The sequence below is a fragment of the Podarcis cretensis genome (genome assembly GCF_951804945.1).
Source record: "Podarcis cretensis genome assembly, chromosome: 2".
Taxonomy (NCBI): Eukaryota; Metazoa; Chordata; class Lepidosauria; order Squamata; family Lacertidae; genus Podarcis; species Podarcis cretensis.
In genome coordinates, this window is record NC_137171.1 from 48,582,905 (window position 1) to 48,604,156 (window position 21,252).

The following is a 21,252-nucleotide window of genomic DNA, read 5'->3' on the forward strand; positions in this document are numbered from 1 at the left end:
CGTATCTATATCTTCATCCACAGACATCCTCCAAAAATCTGGGTAATACCACCTAACTATTCTGTCCGCAAGAATGCCTACTTCTGTACTTGTCTCAACATAACCCCTTGCTCATGGGGTTTGGTTTTGTTTATCTCAAAAATCCAAGAGTGTGGTTCTTCAGAGGCCAGTAGGTCCAACTGCAGAGAAATAACTAGATCATTCACTTTCTGTCTTTGTCCTGCTGATTTTTAAAGCCTCTACTGGCTTTTAAAGAAGTTTGCCCCATATCACCCATGGCTGGCATCTGCAGAAATCTTGTTTAAAATACTCATTACATCTGCCTGTTTTTAGCCAGGCATGTTTGTGCAGGAACTTCTCCATTTAGTCCAGTTGTCTATTTGAATAGCTGAGGCTGACATTTCTAAATTTGCAGGTGGCTCACTGGCTCCACACCTCGAACAGCTGTCAAAACAGATTTATTAGAAATAAGGTAATACTTCAAGACATCCACTGACCCCACAAGATAGGGGGGAAACTTCAGCAGAACATTAGCTTAGCTTACTGTCAAATCTGGGGAACTTGTTGCTTGTTTCAGTTAGCACTGCAGCCTTGCACAAATAATATAATGGGCTTTCTATGGTATGAAGACACAGGAAAAAACAGGTTTACCTCAAAACTAAGGCATTATAAGCTTGACTGCTACAGCCCAATTCTATTGATGTACATTAATTTTGGTGGCACAAGCTATTGCCTGTACTGCTGCAGTTAGCACTGAATCCTATTTCTGACAAGGGAAACAAAATCATCCAATTGTGCCTCACCAAAGAAAGTAATGGTGATGTTAGCGATATCAGTTGATGTTAGCAATTGACCAGAGGCCTATAAGTTGTCCTCTTAGTGATGGATATATTATCAGCATCTTCTCTGCAGCAATGTATTACAACCTTTAGCTATGATTTCTTGGAGACTTGTTGGGGTGGTGTGAGATAACCAGAGGGCTGTTAATACACCTGAGTGACATGGGCAGAAATAAGACAAAAGCATGCAACCTATAAAATAGGAATCTGCAGTCTATTCCTGCTTCCAAATTAGAGTGCAGTAGCAACATCTTTCCACTCCACTTCTGTTTGTTGCATAGTAGTGAATGAATATCTTGTGCTCAGTGAACCATTTTGTTGCCATTGTATTCTCCATCAAATAACCTATGAAGGAGGTACAAGAAAAGGAGCATTTTAAATACTCAACACTTTAGTGCATGGTTCAGGACTTTTACTTTCTTACCTCCCCCTCTCCCTGATATATTCATGACTTTTCCAGGAGTCCCATTTTAATAACAATATGACCAAGAGCCCAATCTCAAAACCTGTTTTTAATACCCCAAGGTATCTCAATAGTGAAATAATTGCAAAAGGAGAAAGTATTTTTTCATAAAGTAAATAGTTGACTATGGAATTCACTTCTACAAGATGCAATGATAGCTCACAACAGATAGCTTTTAAACAAGATTAGACAAATTCCGGAATGATATAGCTATCAATGGCTACTAGTCATGATGGCTATATAGTATCCCCAAATCAATGGGGAACAACAGCAAAAGAAAGCTACTGCCTTTCCATTTGTCTTGGTAGATTTGCCATAGGACTAGACAGAGCTTTGGTCTAATCCAGCAGAGCTTTTCTCATGTTCAAATGTACTTCTGAGGATATGCTGCTAATTTTGTTGGATATTTTATATGAGGGGATATCTATAAATACTTTATAAATCATAAAATAAATCTTCCCTCCTACAAAGTAACCATTGTTATCCCAAAACATTTGCGATTAGGAAGTAAGACTTCAAATTGTAAAGCCCCCACAAGGCCCTTTCAGGTGTGAAAGCTCTCACAGAATTGTGTGGATTGCAGTTTGCCCTGCCTCCCACCATTGAGATCCCAGCTGTCTTCAGGCATTGGAGAATAAGGTCTGCAGTGCTGAGCCTGCTATACTCCTGTATAGCATGTTTGCGGTGGAGCCATGCGATGGAAATTTGACAGATCGGATGGGGCAAGCAAGGGCATTGTTGCTGTCTCCTTATTACAGGACCCCTATAATGCCCGAATCCAGTAGTTCACAGTTTAGAAACTAAAAGCTGGCTACCACTTTTGCCACTATACTGGTGTTTTTATGTCACAAATACACAGATTTGGAATCCTAGCTGTTTTTCCATCTGTGTCTTTAGAGTTTAAAGGAAAAGAAAACATCAGGACAGTGTTTCAGTGTCACAAAGTACATACTTAGATAGTGCAGCAAAGGGTTTTATGTCAGATTGAGGGTGAAAACATACATGCATTCAGAAGTGTGATGGAATGGTGTCAACATGCATTTGCTTCATTTTGAGGCATTTGTTTTCAGGGCAGAGAATGTGCATAAAACTCAATTCCACCACCCTTAGGATGCCCTGGTTGTGTTCTGAAAGCACATGAGGCCAGCATCTTGCTGCAGCTGAGCAGGCCTTGGTCTGGTCAGTACATGACTAAATGACCATCTGGGAACTACTTGTACACCACCTTGGGTTCCATGACAGAAGAAAAGTGGAGTAAAAAGGCAAGAAGATGATAGATACGATAGATAGATAGATAGATAGATAGATAGATAGATAGATAGATAGATGATAGGATGTATGTCAGTCTTTTCTCAAAGTAATGTGGAAGTAGTCCACAGCATAGGGTTTACCAGACGGAGAATGATTTAGAATGTTTTTATTCTGAGTAATAAGAAAGACTTTTCTGTCTTGCTTCTTCAGTACTAACCTTAAATGTGAGGTCAGCATCTTGGAATACCTAAATGGTAGTGTTAACCTCTAACCATCACAAACTGACCATCTTATTATAAAGCGTCACAGAACTCTTTATTTTAAAAAACATATCTATGAAGAGTGAAGAATGAGAAGGGAAAGGACTGCAATTAAAAATTATGAGATTATTCGTCTTTTATGCAGCTTCAGGGCAGGCTGTAGTGTATTCTATTATTTGGCACAGTGGGAAGACAGCTAAAGATTTTACGAGGAGGCACAGATGCTGTACCTTTTTTCAAAAATAATTTACAGCTTCTTGTCAGAAGACATCTCACGTTGGCTTCCCATATATTTTGCATTTGTGGCTACATTATTTTTCAAAGCTCTGTACCTAAATGAAACAGCCATGCTCTGTAAAATAGATGGATTCACATGGGTGGTAAAAAGCAATCCATAAATGGAAGCTAATGAGAACCATATATATCTTCAGTGTCCAAATTATTGAGATATAAAACAATTTCCAGTTGTCAAAAAGATACAGAATGATGTAATATTCAGAGGAAGATTGACTAGAAGCCAAGGTGAACTGGTCTTATACAAGGCAGACACTTCCTAACAGTTAGTGAGTGTAGCTGTTAAGAGCCAGTGTCTAACGCATCTAGCCCAATCCTGTGCAAGTTTACTCAGAAGTAAATCCCACTGAATTCAACAGAACTTCTTTTCTATAAAGTGTGCATGGGATTGCAGACATAATTTGAGATGGGACACCTTGCCAGAGTTTATTAAATTACATAAGTTGCTATGTCACTACCTTCTACCCAGCAGCCCCTGTTCAGATTCATTTATTTATTTGTCACTTTTTTATCTTAGCCCTTCATCCAAGATGGTATCCATGGCATTACCTATGTAGTCCTCACAGCAACCTGTGAAGTAAGAGCAGGCTCAGAGATAGCGACTTACCCCAGGCCAACAAGTGGCACAGAAGGGATTTGATGCTGAGTTTCTCACACCCAAACTCTACTCTAATATAACCAAATTAAGGGATGGGACTGAGAAAAGGGCAGGTTTTGCCAAACCTAATGTTACACTGTTGTGGGGTGGAGGGTGGGAGTATTCCTCAGACAGAAGGGTGGTGGGACTGATACTATCTACATTTCTTGCCCAAGACTATCCCTGTCATATCCCAGTTCATTACTGACAAGAACTATGCTTTGTGGGGTCTGGTTTAGACATTGTGTTTTCTCTTTCTTCTGTTCTAAAGCAACAACCCTGCCCACAAGTACTACCTAGCTGTGGATCCTGTTTCGGGCTCACTCTATGTATCAGACACCAACAGCCGCCGTATTTACAAAGTCAAAACCCTTACTAGTGCAAAAGACCTAGCTGGAAATTCTGAAGTAGTGGCAGGTACAGGGGAGCAGTGTCTGCCTTTTGATGAAGCCAGGTGTGGTGACGGAGGGAAAGCAGTGGATGCAACTTTAATGAGCCCACGAGGTAAGGAATGTAAAAGGTTGCACAAACTATAATCTGAAGCTAGACTGAATCTATATACAGTGGTACCTCGGGTTAAGTACTTAATTCGTTCCGGAGGTCCGTTCTTAACCTGAAACTGTTCTTATCCTGAAGCACCACTTTAACTAATGGGGCCTCCTGCTTGCTGCCACCGCGCCTCCAGAGCACAATTTCTGTTCTCATCCTGAAGCAAAGTTCTTAACCCGAGGTACTATTTCTGGGTTAGCGGAATCTGTAACCTGAAGCGTATGTAACCCGACGTACCACTGTATAATTATCTGGCAATTAAAACACTGCTTGCTGACTTATTTTTTAATCTCTGGTTGAATCACAGCTGGTTGGCAAGTGTTTCCCACAGACAATTCTTTTCATGGGGTTTGCTTGCAGCCCCTGTTCCTTTGCAAAACAACAATAACCTTCACATTCCATTGTGGAGAAGAAGTACAAACAGTCAGGATTGTCTGAAGCAAAATCTTTTTGGAGATGCAAAAGTGTCTGTTATTTTGGGCAAAGGTGGTTGGCACTGTCTGGTCTATATCCTGTTTCTGCAAAAGAAACAAAAGCCAGACTTTATTTTCCATTTTAATAATATGTAATTTTTTTAAAAAATGAAAAGATTGTATGGAATAATGGTTCTTAGGTTAATGTTTCCTTTGCTTGCTTGTCAATATTGCACTTAAAAAAACTGCAGCCTAAGTGCCTACGCTTCAGCTAGTCTTCCCTTTGGGAATGAATGAAAGTAGAGCAGAAGAAATATAAACAAACATTGTATAAAAGAAATGTCTACCTATTGGAAGAGTATAAATTCCAGCTTCAATGGCTCATATAAATAAATAATTCTGACTCAATAAATTTGAAAAGCACAGCTGAAGCGAACCATAAAAATCTGACATTCAAACACTTAGGGTATTTTTCAATATAAAAATGATAAACATTAATTTTATAACTTGATTGTTCCTCTTAAAATAAACCAATATGAAGTCCTCTAGCTTTTTCTGCAGCATGAGGTTTCTTTCATTGTGCTAATTAAATTCACCTTAGTGGCACCAAACGCAGAAGCTATTACCTTACATGATGTAGGCAGCATAACTGGTGGTACTTTTCCTTACCAAAACTGCCTTGGTGCCCATGCTTCTGTATCTCAAGGACAGTAACATCTGAAGGAAAGGAAGAAGCACTTAAAGGATAAGAAGGTACTTGTTCAGGCATATACACACATGCATATGCACATGGGTATCCAGCCCAAATGTGTTTACAAAGAACTTGTGACTGGAGTCACAGTGCACCAGGGGGAGGTTGCCTTGCCTAATGACTGGAGATTGGCTACAATATCTACAGTAGTACAGTTTTTGGTGGGGCAACGAAAGCTCAGATTTATTACAGCATAGAGAACAAACAGATACTAAGACTGTACATATACACAGCGGACTAGATGGACAGTTATTTCAGTTAGTTTATTTTCTGCAAAAAAATAAATTGAAAAGTAGTGTCAGCTTTATATATTTGTATATAATACCAGGAAACTAGTGGTGTTACTGTTAGCTTGTAAATTAATTTGTTGAGAATTTAGAACCAAAGATTTCATTCACTCTAATGGAGCAGTACTTTTGAGATGGTTGAAATGGCATCATACTTTGGCTCAAAAAGTCAGAAGCAAATACTTACAAGTGAGGGACAGCTACAATAATTGGTGAATTTATCAGCAAACCATGAGGTCAGACAACTCATTTTTACTTTCTTTGCACCCTGGTAGGAATTGCAGTAGATAAGTATGGCCTTATGTATTTTGTTGATGCTACAATGATCCGAAAAGTTGATCAGAATGGAATAATATCAACTCTGCTTGGCTCTAATGACCTAACTGCTGTTCGGCCACTAAGCTGTGATTCCAGCATGGATGTTACCCAGGTAGAGTGTTATTTCTTGTTTGTAATAAAACAGATGGTTATTTATTTTGGATAAATGCCTAGTTGTTCTCCCTAGGTAACACTGTGTATTCCAATCTGATGGGGAAAAGGGGTTTTGAATGTAGTGATGATGAAATACAGTTACTGATATAACAAACAAGTTTTCTCTGCAGCAGATGACATATCTCAGTGATAGAAAAATAGAGCTGTGGTCATATTGTGTTTAATTGGCTTTGCTTTTCCTATATATCTTTGAAGCGTTTAGTCCCATGTACTGCATATATCATTACTCAGTGTAAGCACTGTGTGTAGTTTTAATAAATAGAGAAAAGAAATGTGTCAAAGTGAACTACACACAGCGTAGCTCTTTGAGTTGCTCAGTTAAGATTTGAGCAATTAGTTGTTATTTCATACATAGAATAATAGAATTGTAGAGTTGGAAGGGACCCTGTGGGTTATCTAGTCCAACCCCCCTGAATGCAGGAATCTCAGTACATAATTTATATGTGTTCAAAGAAATGTCCAGATTATTCTAAAACCAGTCCTAATTTATTGTGCCTCTTGTAGGTGCGCCTGGAGTGGCCGACTGACCTTGCTGTTAATCCAATGGATAACTCCCTGTATGTACTGGAGAACAATGTCATTTTGCGGATCACCGAGAACCATCAGGTTAGCATCATTGCTGGCCGTCCAATGCACTGCCAGGTTCCTGGTATAGACTACTCTCTCAGCAAACTGGCCATTCATTCTGCACTGGAGTCAGCCAGTGCCATTGCCATCTCACACACTGGAATTCTTTACATCAGTGAAACAGATGAGAAAAAAATTAACCGGCTTCGCCAGGTCACCACGAATGGCGAGATTTGCCTCTTGGCTGGGGCAGCTTCAGACTGCGACTGCAAAAATGATGTCAACTGTAATTGCTATGCTGGCGATGATGCTTATGCCACTGATGCCATCTTAAATACCCCATCCTCCTTAGCTGTGGCACCAGATGGCACTATTTACATAGCAGATCTTGGAAATATACGTATCAGGGCTGTCAGCAAAAACAAACCTGTTCTTAACTCTTTCAACCAATATGAAATTGCATCTCCGGGAGAGCAGGAACTGTATGTCTTCAGCATTGACGGTATCCACCAATATACCCTCAGCCTTGTTACGGGAGAATATCTATATAATTTCACCTATAGTGCCGATAATGATGTGACGGAGGTGATTGATAACAATGGCAACTCTCTAAAAATTCGGCGGGATACCAATGGAGCACCACGTCATTTTCTAATGCCTGACAATCAAATAGTGACTCTTGCTGTTGGCACAAATGGTGGGCTTAAGGTAGTGTCAACCCAGACCTTGGAACTTGGATTAATGACTTATCATGGGAGCAGTGGTCTCTTGGCAACAAAAAGTGATGAGACAGCATGGACGACCTTTTATGAGTAAGGCTCTTTTCAAAATAATGTTGCACATTCATTTTGTGTCTAGCTGATAAACAGGTAGGACTTCATGATGGTTCAAGGACAAGGCAGCATATTCTGTGCCTCAAAAGACCACTAGTTTTGCACACATTTTCTTATTTGGCATAATCTACTCTAAATTCCTTTGGGAGATTTCTGCGTAATTGAAAACTGCTTTTCAGGTTTGGCAAGGTCAAAGGAGGAGGCTTGAGATGGGTGAAATAATTTTCAGGTAAGGATAGACGGGTAGAGAATTATACAGAGAAGAACCATCCTGTGAATTAACTGGTGGTCTTCGTTTTAGAGAAAAGCATAGGAACATATAAAACTGCCTTATACAGAGTCAGATCAGCAATTCATCTAGATTAGCATTGCCTATACTCACAGGCAGCAGCTCCTATGGTTGCAGATAGGACATTCCCATCCCTCCCTGGATTGAGCTTCAAACCTTATGCATGCAAGACAGATAGTCTAATACTGAGCTCTGGCCCTTCCCTAGAATATCTGCCTTTAAATTTTATTTATTTATTTACAAATGTGCACATCTTTTCAGTGCATCTCAGAGAATACGGTAATGACATTCAAGTGAATTTGGATAACTGCTAATGTTTTGAATGTCCTTTGGAGAAGCAGTTGTACTACAGTGCCCAGCAGCCTAAAATGCAACTACAATTTATGGATGTTTAGGATGCATGCATATGTATAGCGGCTGCCAGGATAGGACCCAGCTTTCACGATCCTGCATGTCACGACAGAGAATATTTCCCATATTTGCTCTGCCCAACTCATAACCTAATAAATGATGGCTACACCCTACTAAGCTTTCTTTCTCCAGGGATTTCAATACTGCAGTTTCTTTTGGAACTCAGATGACAAGTCTTGCTGTTCAAATGGGCAGGATATTGGGACCGTGCTCTATCTGGGCAGATAAAGCATTGATTGACTTTGCTGATTGCTCATTCCTCAGATTGTTGAGGAAATTGGATCCTAAGGTATCTGAAAGAAATTCAGTGTGACTTATATAATTTCTAGAGAGCTCAAAATTACACTCGTTTCAGGAACTAGTAGATGAGAAAGACAAAATTTCCTCTTTAACTGAAACAGATGACAGATAAGATAATAGGGGGTGTGTGCGTGTGCATGCGTGTCTGCACAAGAAAACCAGTGTCATTAACCAATGTTTTTCCAAAGATCGTCCTCAGCTATATATTTTACCAGTGTTGTAGAATTTTTTCAAGTAAGTGACATTCTGCAAATACTGATTATGAAAAATATGAATATGCAGATGTAGGTGATTAAGGGTAAAATGTTTAGCTGCCTACTGATAGTTATGTGGCATCTCTTGTCCTTTATATGGCGTTCACACCCTTCTAAGAAAGCACATCAACTTGCCATGTGACACAGTAGGCTGGGGTGGTTAGTATTCATAAGTAGAGTCCTTGTCAGGGAAGTATCCATCCCCACTGTTGGAAATCAAATATTTTCCAAGATAAGATTGCTTTTGATAGCACTTATTGACAGCCACCCAGTTATCTGTCAGTTGTAAATGGAAAAAGATTAATCCGCCATCTATTAAGAAATGGTATATGGGATTAGGCTACATGGTCAAACTAACTAATGTGATAAGATTAAGAGAGAGGAAGCAACAAAATGATTTGTTTATACATAAATGGAGCTTGTTTATTCACTGCAATAATGGCAAGGTACAGGAAGCACTTCAGCCACATGCTGTGTTAGGAACAATATGATTAGTAAGCTGGTTTTTGGTTTTCTTTTCCCCCCTTTTTTCTATTGCCCCCTAAAATAAATTTTATTTAATTTTGAGAGTTTAAAAGAATTATCTAAATGTTTACTATTAGCTTACATACACCCTTAACATTACTCTGATTTCTTTTTCTTTTCCATTTTGTAGGTACAATATGTAAGGATTACTATGATTAATGTGCTTCCCACTGGTGATTAATTACAATTGTATTATTTATTGTATTATTTATTGTATCAACATATTTACCTTGGTAAGAATTCAGTGTCACACTCTTCTCATCGTTCCATCAGCACAGGCGTTCCTTTTTGCCAGACAATCTCCCTGCATACTGTTCTTGGGGTTCTCCTGAACCTCCAGACGAGACCAGAGGGGAGAGTTGTGCTAGCAAGGAGCGCTCACACTGGCTTCCACTAGTGCCAGGTTACTTGAATCTGGGCTCTTGGGTTGTATTAAACCAAACCCTACTCAGTCTACCAATTGAAATTAATTAACCTAAGTCATGCCATAAATGAATCATAGAATTGTAAAGTTAGAAGGGATCCTGAGAGTCATCTAGTCCAACCCCCTGCAATGCAGAAATCTCAACTAAAGCATCCATGACAGGTGGCCATCCATCCTCTGCTTAAAAACCTCCAAGGAAGGAGAGTCCACAACCTGCCAAGAGAATCTGTTCCACTGTCAAAGAGCTCTTACTGTCAGAAAGTTCTTCCTGATGTTTAGTCAGAATCTCCTTTCTTGTCACTTGAAGCCATTGGTTTGAGCCCTACCCTCCGGAGCAGGAGAAGACAAGCTTGCTCCATCTTTCACATGACAGCCCTTAAGATACTTGAAGATGGCTATCATCCCTCCTCTCGGGTCTCCTTTTCCCCCCAAGCTAAACATCCTCAACTCCCTCAGCCATTTCTCATAAGGTTTGGTTTCCAGACCCTTACCTTGAGTATTGTGGTGGCCACTGCGCATTTTCCAGCTTGTCAATATCCTTCTTAAATTGTGGCTCCATGTTCATTAACGTCAGTGACTTTTCTCTAGTATTGAATCCCACCCCTACTTTTTTCATGCTTATATATGTTTGTATGGACGTTTGGTATAAAAAAGCAAACAAAACTTTTTTTCTTTTTGCAATAGATCTGCTTGCTGGGGAAAGCTTCCATCTTAAGGGGAAGTCTGGACAAGCAGCAGATCTATGCGCAAGGAAGCACCCTAGCCTTCTGCTTCACTTAAGTATGGTCAGCCCAGTGTTCCTCACAGCGGCTCAGTTCAGCGATAATAATGCTAAGCTATTGTTTAGAAATACGTGAGTGAGCCTGGGCAAGCCTCAGGCTTGCATATTTGGTTGTTTATTTCTCCTCTGATGCAGCCACAAATAAATTGGAAGCATCCATTTCCTGGTTTAAACTAATTGTCGTTTCTTGTTACATTCAGACTGGGTCAAGCTGTCTTTAGTTTATACTGTGGCTTACTGAAACAGGCGAAGGTCACACCCAGACTTATTATCCTGGGTTGTTTCAATAAATGCTAGTTTAAAATATTTATGATCCATATCAATTTTGCATACATTCTATCTCATTTCTGCATTAGTCTGCATTTTAAAAAAAAAAAATCTGCATGAAAATTTGTATTTAAATATGTGTTTAAATGCTGTTCTGTCACAGAATGAAAATGCATTTCTACACTTTTTTTCTTTTACTAAAATGCACATTATACAGTGGTGCCCCGCAAGACGAAAAACTCGCTAGACGAAAGACCTCCGTCTTTTGAGGTGCTTCGCAAGACGAATTTCCCTATGGGCTTGCTTCGCAAGACGAAACGTCTTGCGAGTTCTTGCGGGTTTTTTCCCTTTCCCCCCCTTTTTCTAAGCCGCTAATAGCCGCTAAACCGCTAATAGCGCTAAGCCGCTAATAGCCGTGCTTCGCAAGACGAAAAAACCGCAAGACGGAGAGACTCGCGGAACGGATTAATTTCGTCTTGCGAGGCACCACTGTAATGCATTTTGGTATGCTTTGAGAGCCAAGAACTGTATTACAGAATTCAGAGAAGTGTGATAATTATGTTTCAGTTAGTACAGGAGTTGTGGATCAGGTCTGTTTGCACTGGAATTAATAAAAGCCAAATTCTTCTAGCTTCCTTAGTTTTAATAAACCAAAATTCACTGGTTCAGACATAATGACAGACTAGAGTTAGTTTCAGCTAGGTAGTGGATTCTTCGAATCTCCTTGTGGCTGTAGCAGAAGAGTGGTGTGTGTAGAGGTTTTTACATATGCACTGGACTAATGTGTCTACAGACATCAAACAAACATTGTGGTGAAGTACATTCCTCTTCATTTTATCAGTGCGTCCTCCAGAAAATGAATATAACTATTTCAGCTTTTCTTGAGGAAAAAACTATCGCAAAGACACCCTATGTATGTTTCATGTCTCCCCCACACCCTAAAAAATAAGCCTTACTTTTTAGAATACTCAGGGCACCATTAGATCAGGCTACTTGTTGGTAATTATTAATCGTTACGTGGCCTCTTCAAAGTATACACCCCCATAATGTGTACACCATACAACTATATTCAAGGACATAAAAAGTCACATAGCTGATATAGTTGGAAACTAACTATCATTTCTAAAGCTATCTCTTTTTTTAGGTTTTGATGGAGTTTTTCAATGGAGTAGGAGAGCACTGCCACCTGCTGATCATTTTGTAGAATAGCCACTTGTAAATGTGTGTTTCATGGATCTTGCTGATGGAGTTACATTATTATTTTTTGAACCAGGAGATGTGTGACCACCTTGTCATTCCTTGTCTGAAAGACAGTTTACAATGATATTGAAACAGGCTTCATCTAGAGTAACATGAAGCGGTTTCATGAACAGTAAACTACTGGAGGTTTTTAAGCAGAGCTTGGGTGGCCATCTGTCATGCATTGAGATTCCTACTTTGCAGGTGGTTGGACTAGATGACCCCCCGGTATCCCTTCCAACAGTATGATTCTATGATTCTGTACTACATAGTTTGTTGGGTGGTTTTAGGCTCACTAGTGCAGGCATACAAATATACACCTTTTAAAGCTAACCATGGTTACAAAAAGAAAGAAATGCTTATTTGGTGAATAATAAAAATTTATGATTAAGGTAATAACTAACAGCAGATTTGGGCAGTGTAACTTTGGAGGGGTCACACTTTAGAGAGCTCCCATTAGATAATGGTAGAGTTAGGTGCTCCTGTGTCCTATAGAATAACTCACCTATTTTGAAAACACTGAATAGGATTGACTCCAATTGTTCAGAATTTTGTGACTGTGGATGATGCGAAAACAGTCTAATTGGTATATTGGGTAAAATGTTCCATGTACATTCTGCTGAGCCTTGTATATTTTAAATGCCAAGTTGCTGGCTAAGCCCACTAGGGAATGAATTGTGACAGGCAAATGTAAGATTTACAACAACAAATATAGCAGTCAGGCATAACCATGCATAAGGGACACCCAAAACAATCCAAGATACTAGGAGCAATTTGAGCAACCTGAAATACGTTAGGGAAAATAGTAGCAGGATTCCTGGAATCATAGAATTTGAGAGTTGGGACGCTGAAGGTCAACTAGTACAACCCCCTGTAATGCAGGAATCTTTTGTCCAACGTGAGCCTTGAACCCACAGCCCTGAGATTAAGAGTCTCATTCATGTAAACCAATGTAAACCAGTTTCTCCTAAATTAATGAACATGGTGTAGAATCTGACATGTGAATGCCTGACAATTATTTTAACCATAGGGCTAATTTGTAGTGATACATTACATCATTTAGAAATAAACACCACATGCTGAAAGAAACTACCATGGCCATAAAGTGATCCCATTCTCCTCCCCATCCTCAGTTTCCTCTAACTAATGTTCCTAGATCAGGGCATTTTCTTCAGATTAATGACTCTCCTGCATTTCTGAGATACTAACTCCTCCCAGCCGCTCATCAGTTCCCAGGAAATGTCCTGCTCCATCATAGTTATTGCTTAATAAATGTATTTATAGCTGCCTACTGCCTGGGTCCGTGCAATAATTAAGTCACATTATTGAGCACCTAACGCAACCCAGTCAGGAAGACTCGTTTCCAGATGATGACAAGCAGGACAGCAGCTGCCATTCCCCATATGCTATTCAGTCTGCTGCTTACCTTTCCTCCTGGACAAGTCTAGAAAGAGTTACACAATGGGACAATTTGCCAGTTTCAGTTATTAGTGCCTCATTAACACATCACTATTCCCCCTTGTTCCCCCCCCCCCCCCATGTCTCTTGAGAAACAGATAACATTAATTTTCTGCTCCTCCCAAAAAATTGCTGATCCAGAGGTTTTTTTAAAAAAATGATCAAAGCAATTTGCACCAAATGACTTTTTTCTTCTGCCAAATCAAGTAATTTTTATCATATACATAATTTTAAATTGCTTTATTAAATCCAGTTATGCCATGAAAGAAGGCATTAATAGCTCTATTCCCCGAACAATGATTGGTGTTTTCTATTGCTTCAGGAGTAGATACCAACCACTTTTTCTCAGTAGTTCTTTTTGTGAGGTTTTAATCCTGATAAAATGGTATTGCTTATTTCTGAACCCCTTCTGCTTGCATATTTGTTTATTAATTCATCTTGAGATTATTATTATTTAATTCTGTTCTGCAGCCAAAAAAGTCTCACAGAGCAGAAAAAAGGAGGAACAAAGACTATCCCTGCCATCAAGGATTGTGAAGGCTAGGTAGACGAAAGAAAGAAACACACACACACACACACACACACACACACACACACACACACATATTAAGGCTGCAATTCTGAAGCTTAGGGGACTGTGGGGACAGAGGCTGGAGGTGATTTTTCTGCCTTATCCAGTGTTCTGCCACAAAGGGGAGGAAATAAGCAAGATTGGATTACATCAGCTCCTGGGCTGGTGTAATTTCCTTGCTAGTTTTTTTGGGGGGGGAGGTTGGGACTGGGGAGGCTATGCATTCTTTGGATCCATGCCTTCCCCTGCTCCCCTACCTGGCATACCCTCCTTTTGACCCTAGCTACCTCACAGCCTCTGACATCAGTATAGCAAATGCCTCTGAGGTTGCCACAGGAGTGAGGAGGGGGAAACTGGCCCTCTCTGTCAAAATTGCGCCTCTGCCCTTCTGACACAAAGATCTGCCTAACCTTATCACTGAGTGTAGCATTATGTATTTCAATTGGAGCTGCAATAACTGCAGAGTAAAGATTTCTCCAAAGTAGAGTACCTTTAGCTTCAAAATGTACAGCATTTGGTCACAGCAGATCCCAAACTTGTCCAGAGGCTGCTCCCCCATGGTGGGAGCAGAACCGTAGCTAGGTGATCTTCCACCCCTGGCAGAACCGCCCAGATTGTGCCCCCTAGCCACGGACAAATTAGCTCTTCTTTCCGCCTCTCCTCCAACCCCCAACCCTCCATTTCCACCCATTCAATACACCCTCTATTTAAGACCATTTCTTATGAGGCATTAATTGATATTTATATTTATGGACATATTTTTAGCTGATTTTTTGCGACCCCATCTCTTGCACCCCTGGCGGGGGCCCACCTCACACACCCCTAGCTACGGCCCTGGGTGGGAGTCAGCAACTTCCATACCAACCAAAATAACTACAGAAACAAGGAAATCAGGACACACAGTTTTCCCTAAAGATCACTTTTATCTGTGGCCAATTTATTGGTCCTATTCACTGGCTCATTTCACACATAATACCAAGTCACAGTGAGAAAAACATGATAAAATTCAGACCTCACACCTTACATAGCACACTCTGGTTATTGCATTTCATAGCAAGACACAATTTGGAATGTAGTGGATGTAACCACTAACTATAGGTTGTATTTGCTGTCCAAACCAAAACTTTGTGAGATACTAACATAATTTGCTGGTTCAGGTGCAGTGGCAAACTATGATATATCTTAGATGAGTTATTGCACAAGTGCGTATCAGGAGAAGGAAGCCCATGAACAGAAGTGGTTTGCCTGAGATACAATGCCCTGATATGCACCTGTGTGCTGACTCTTCTGAAATGTAGGTAAAAATGTTACTATTTTTGTATGTTAAATTATTTACATTTAAAGCTTTTAAAATTTATTGCTTTTTTTGCAATTTAGATTTTAACATTTCCAAGAGTGACATTTGGACTTTGCTTATTCTTCCTTCTCCCAGCTGAAATTTCTGCTGTCCCTCTCACAGACATTTCCAGGCAGATAATGTCACTGCACACTTTGAAGAATGAAATTCTCTGCAATATGTTTTTAGTTTATCTTATGAGGGGAAAATGGAAAGAATGGTTGCTCAGTAAGCAGAGGCAAAGAGAAGATGTTCTTGCACTCTGTAAATATATCAGGAATTAAAACTGAGTATCCAAATAACCATTCTCCAGGAAGATTCATAGGGGAAAAGGCATCCCCAAAGGTTTGCTAGATGCAGCATACTCCTTTCTGGTCCTAGGGTTCTATTTGCCTTGGCACATGAATCTAACAGTTAATTGTTTCTCTAAAATGCTGGTGCATCCTTGGTTTTGATACTGAAAAAATATTGTACACCATTCATCTTTGCTGTAATAATTTGCTCCTGTGATATTTTCATTTCCATTCTCTAGACTTTCACATCTGTTTCATATTTTTTAACTTCAGAAAGTACATGTATATATTGGCTCCGTTCATTTTTGAAAAGTTAAATATGTGGGACTTCTTTCTTGCATCTTTTAGTTATGACCACGAAGGACGCCTAACCAATGTGACTCGCCCTACTGGTGTAGTAACTAGCCTTCATCGTGAAATGGAAAAGTCCATTACTATTGATATTGAAAACTCCAACCGGGACGATGATGTCACTGTAATTACCAATCTCTCCTCTGTGGAGGCATCCTATACAGTTGTTCAAGGTATAGAAATGCTTCTCAAAAGAATCATTATTCAATAACAATAATCACTTCTTAGTTAACGAATGTCTACATCACTACCAACCTTTCCATAGGACTGGAAGGAAACATAGATATTATATGTTCTGTTGCTATGCAGATGCATTTGTTCACAGAAAAATAATTTCATGTCCTGTGGATCATTCCAGTTCAAAAAAGGAAATCAGATTGTTCAGCATTTTTTTAATGCTTCCCATATAAGATCTAATGACAAGTTTGAGAAGGAGCTATATCCATACATTAAAAACGTTTCTCAAGGGTGATAGAAGAGCTTCCCAAGATGAGCTCCTTCCAGACCTCAACACATTTGTGCTTCTTAGGCCAGGACTAACCCAGATCTGCAACTTCTCACTCAATGCAATACGTATCTTGCATTGCTTATCCATGCTGGGGATCCAGGTGACAACCATGCTTTTATTTTGAAAGCCATTTATTCTTCTTCATGCTCCCTGTGCAGACATACATGTGTGTTAGGTACCTGTGTAGAGCTTATCTCAGGAGCTTTCTAAAGCTGAAACCTGTGAACTAGTGCACATGGTCCCTCTCATCAAGCAAAAATATCTTACCTATTGTACATGCCTCAAGGAGGAGGAAAACTCTTGCCTTCAGTTTTCTTTTGACTGATACAACAGTCACATTGAAGAAACCTTCCTAGTGGAGATTCTCTTCAGTGAGCTTTATTAAGTCCCTGTCTTTTTGTGGTTTGTTAGGAAACTTTTACTTACTCGATTTACATTAATTACATGGTTTTTTCATGGTTTGTGGTTGTTGATTTTAATCAGGTTGCTTCTTCCTTTGCCCTGTGCACCTATGGGGCAGTGGGTCTTGTTTCCCAAGTATTCACAGTGATGGAACTAAGATACAGATCTCCAACAGCTGTGATGGCTGCCTCATCTGTTTAGGAAATAAATCCTGCCCTCAGGGGAAGGAATTTGCTAAACAAGGTTGCAGGAACTGATTGGTCATCATATTTCTGTGCTTTTCTCTGGAAGTGAATTTTGTGGACATCTGATATTATGGCCTTTGAGTTCACTTGCTTCCACCTCTCTTGTACTTGGGTTGTTGGCTCACCCATGGGCACATGACACTTATTTGTTATAATTTAAAATTGCCCTTTTGGCCGCTGTTACATCAGCTATCGTGTGACTTATTCTGTGACTTACCATATCTTTGCAACCATCAAGATAAAGTATTTTTATACTTTGATAATGGTATTTGTTTGCCTAAAGTTATATCCAATTCCATCTAAGTCAAGATTTGGTTCTTCTGCATGTTTTCCTGACATGGAAAGCACCTTTCAATTGCCACATGTTTAGAGGGCTTCGTCCTGCCCAGTTGATAGAATTTACGTTTCTTCCAAAAAAGCCATGTTTACCTGCGTGACCCATTGTAATGATGTTCATAAAGCTTTACACTTTGGGTGTATGAGCAAGGTCTGATGTATAATTCATTAGAGCTTTCTAAGCAGGGTGTTGCTGTTTTTTGCCTGAATACCAGTCATTAAGTGATGTTACCTTAGATGATCACAGCTCACATACCCTTTCCCGCTAAAGATGCCTCATTCTCAACTGGGACATTTTTCGTGTCTCAGTCATGAGGCAAAGGACATTATTTCCCCCCTTGAGGCATGTGCAGCAATTAAATCATTGTACCTTGAGGGAAAAGGCATGAGTGTCTTATCCTGAACTTCTGCTCTTGAAAGTTTCCTGGGCATGCTCTGCACAGATGCAGCGAACAGATGTGTGAATGCATTACCATGCACACAAAAATCAAGTACAGCCCAAAAGTGGAATGATGAAGAGGTCCCAATGAAAGAAGATTGGATATAGAAACTAATAGAGTATGCAGAAATGGTGAAACTTACTGGAAGAATTAAGAAATCAAGAACAACAATTTTTTCAGAAAGCAATGGAAGGGGTTTATTGAGTATTAACAAACAAACTGTAAACATGAGAGAATAGATGATTAAAAGAATAAGTTAAGGCAATTTGGAGTATGTAGGAAAGGACGAAAATAAATGTAAGGAACCGAAGAAAGAGGGAGAAGGGAGTCGAAATTGAAAATGTTAAAATTATGGTTAAATGATTGTAATGTATATAAGTGAAAATTATAATTAAAAAAAAAAAAAATCAAGTACAGATAAGCAAGCTGGTGTTTCTCCCCATGGTATCTCTCTCGTGGTTCAGTTTAAAGTATTTTTATTCACTCACCTATTTTCCTGTGACCCATTTACCTCTAGTCTGAGGTCAGGAGAGATTTGCCAAGAGAACTAACAGTCTTGTTTATTCTGTTAAGGAAGGCTTAGATTTCCTCAGCTTCAGAAGACAAATTTACAGCATAGCCACTGCAGCAGGGATTTGTAAGGGAGTTAATGGGAGCCTTACAAAAGCAATTCCATATTTCATATGCTATGACACTGTTACCAAAACTGCAGTGAAATGAATTTTGTTGATTTTTTTAAAATTGAGAAATAATGTCACTGAAAACAAACATTGTCACACAACAATAGTCTTCAGACATATAAATGCCAACATTTATGAACTATTTGCCTGTGTTGCAATGCCTTTATTTCTGTGCTACTAGATGATTAATTATGTAGATCTTTTCTTTCTGACAGAAGGATAGAGGTTCTTGGATAGCAGCTGGTCACAGCATTGCTTTGCTGGAGAAACTCTTTTTTTATTATTCTAAAGAATAGGTCTGGTTGCAACAGCCACTCGAGAGTATAACCAAGTCATAAACTTGGTTTTATTTCTGTAACTTCTGTCAGTCAGTAAAAAGCCAGGTGTCTGTTTGGCTAGTACTATTTATTCAAGACAGAATGAAGAGTGACACTCTCACAAAAGATTATGTCTGGCAGCTCATTCTGAGTGAGCATCATGTCTTAAGGACCAAAACCTAATCTATAACATTGCGCCACACACACACACACACACACACACACATATATATATATATATATACACACACACACACACACACACACACACACTAATGGAGCTCTTAAACCAGTTTAAAAGGAAAACCTGCTTATTTCTAAGAAAAGGCTCCAGCCATCTCTTTTTTCATTTCCAACTTGAATTGATTTCTTGCTGACCCAACACTTCAATTAAAATAATTTTTCCTCAGATTATACATGTAGCCACAGATATCAATGATATTTGCTATAAAAATATCAATATACATGTAGCCACAAATATCAATGATATTTGCTATAAAAAATATCAATATACATTTTGATTTACAATTAAGAAGCAAGTGGGAAACAAAATCCTAATAAACTGAAACACCTCTGCTGGCTTCAAATTTTTAATAATGTTGTTCTTCACATAAACCACTAACATCTCAAATACTGTACCCACTTCCTCACCACACAACAGTTGCTGAGAAACATCATTTTAGATTTGCAGATGCACCATGAAAGCCTAGAAAATTAGGTAATATGTTTTCTCTATAACTAATGCTGCTAAGTTTCCCCCCCCCCACCCCTGTTACTGCTTCAGATCAAGTGAGGAACAGCTATCAGCTCTGCAATAATGGCACCTTAAGGGTGATGTATGCCAATGGAATGAGTATTAGCTTCCACAGCGAACCACATGTGCTAGCCGGTACTGTGACCCCAACCATAGGACGATGCAATATTTCCTTGCCAATGGAGAATGGCTTAAATTCCATAGAGTGGCGCCTCAGAAAGGAACAAATTAAAGGAAAAGTTACTGTGTTTGGAAGAAAGCTCAGGGTAAGTTCAACCCAGTCCTACAATAAAACAAGTTGCTTCAGAAATGGGGACTATTATCAATTCCTATATGCTGTATCATTTATTTCATATAAAATGTGAAAGTGATATATGCCTGGGTTATTTGAACTAAATTAACTATATGTACACATAAGCTTCAAGCTCTGTTTGCAAATCCTATCCCACAATCCATTCACCAAAATCAACCCCACCCCAATCTGAGCTACAGTATTAGAAGTGAGCCTGACTGGGATAAAGCCCCAGAAAGAAGGGACTAAAGAGGGAAAGAAGGGACAATTTAAATTGTAGCTCCTGACCATAATGTTAACTGGGGCACACCTGGCTTTGATGAATGGTGCCTGCAGTTGTCATATGGTTTGCTCCTCAGTGTGGTAAAATGCACTCTAAGGATAACTGGTCAAGCATTGTTTTTCAGGTGTACACCATTCCATATCTCCTTACAACAATTTGAAATGATACAGCCCTAGGCACTATCTGAACTAAAGATTAAAGTGGCATGATACTAGTTTCAAACAGTCAAGGCTTCACCCAACGGTTCCTGGGTACTGTAGTTCGCTAAAGGTGCTGAAAGTTGTTAGGAGATCCCTATTCCCCTCTTTCCAGAGAACTCTGGGAATTGTAGCCCTATGAGGGGAATAGGGTTTTTTTACAACTCTCAGCACCCTTTGCAAACAACACTTCCCATTATTCTTGCGGGGGGGGGGATGACTATTTTAAGTGGTATGATACTGATTTAAATGTATAGCGCAGATGGGTCCTCATTGACTAATAATGCAGTACAACAAAAGACGCGGGTTGGGTTAAACCACAGAGCCTAGGACTTGCTGATCAGAAGGTCGGCGGTTCGAATCCCCGCGATGGGGTGAGCTCCCGTTGCTCGGTCCCTGTTCCTGCCAACCTAGCAGTTCGAAACCACGTCAAGTGCAAGTAGATAAATAGGTACCACTCTGGCGGGAAGGTAAACAGCATTTCCGTGCACTGCTCTGGTTCGCCAGAAGCGGCTTAGTCATGCTGGCCACATGACCCGGAAGCTGTACGCCGGCTCCCTAGGCCAATAAAGCGAGATGAGCGCTGCAACCCCAGAGTCGGTCTTGACTGGACCTAATGGTCAGGGTTCCCTTTACCTTTACCTTTTACAACAAAAGAAGATC

General features: G+C 39.7%; 1 protein-coding gene across 19 annotated transcripts in view; it reads left to right on the forward strand.

Annotated features, from left to right (window-relative positions):
- Positions 1-21,252, forward strand: part of TENM2 (teneurin transmembrane protein 2) — a 716,795-nt gene that overhangs the window by 674,299 nt on the left and 21,244 nt on the right. For 15 of the 19 annotated variants that reach the window (XM_079964734.1, XM_079964745.1, XM_079964751.1 and 12 more), the window contains 6 exons: positions 416-472; positions 4,016-4,248; positions 6,020-6,174; positions 6,741-7,615; positions 16,133-16,308; positions 19,848-20,083. In XM_079964734.1, the coding sequence (XP_079820860.1) occupies positions 416-472; positions 4,016-4,248; positions 6,020-6,174; positions 6,741-7,615; positions 16,133-16,308; positions 19,848-20,083 (1,732 nt within the window). The remainder of the gene's footprint in view (positions 1-415; positions 473-4,015; positions 4,249-6,019; positions 6,175-6,740; positions 7,616-16,132; positions 16,309-19,847; positions 20,084-21,252) is intronic. The other 4 variants (XM_079964747.1, XM_079964748.1, XM_079964749.1 and 1 more) reach the window with 1 other exon arrangement.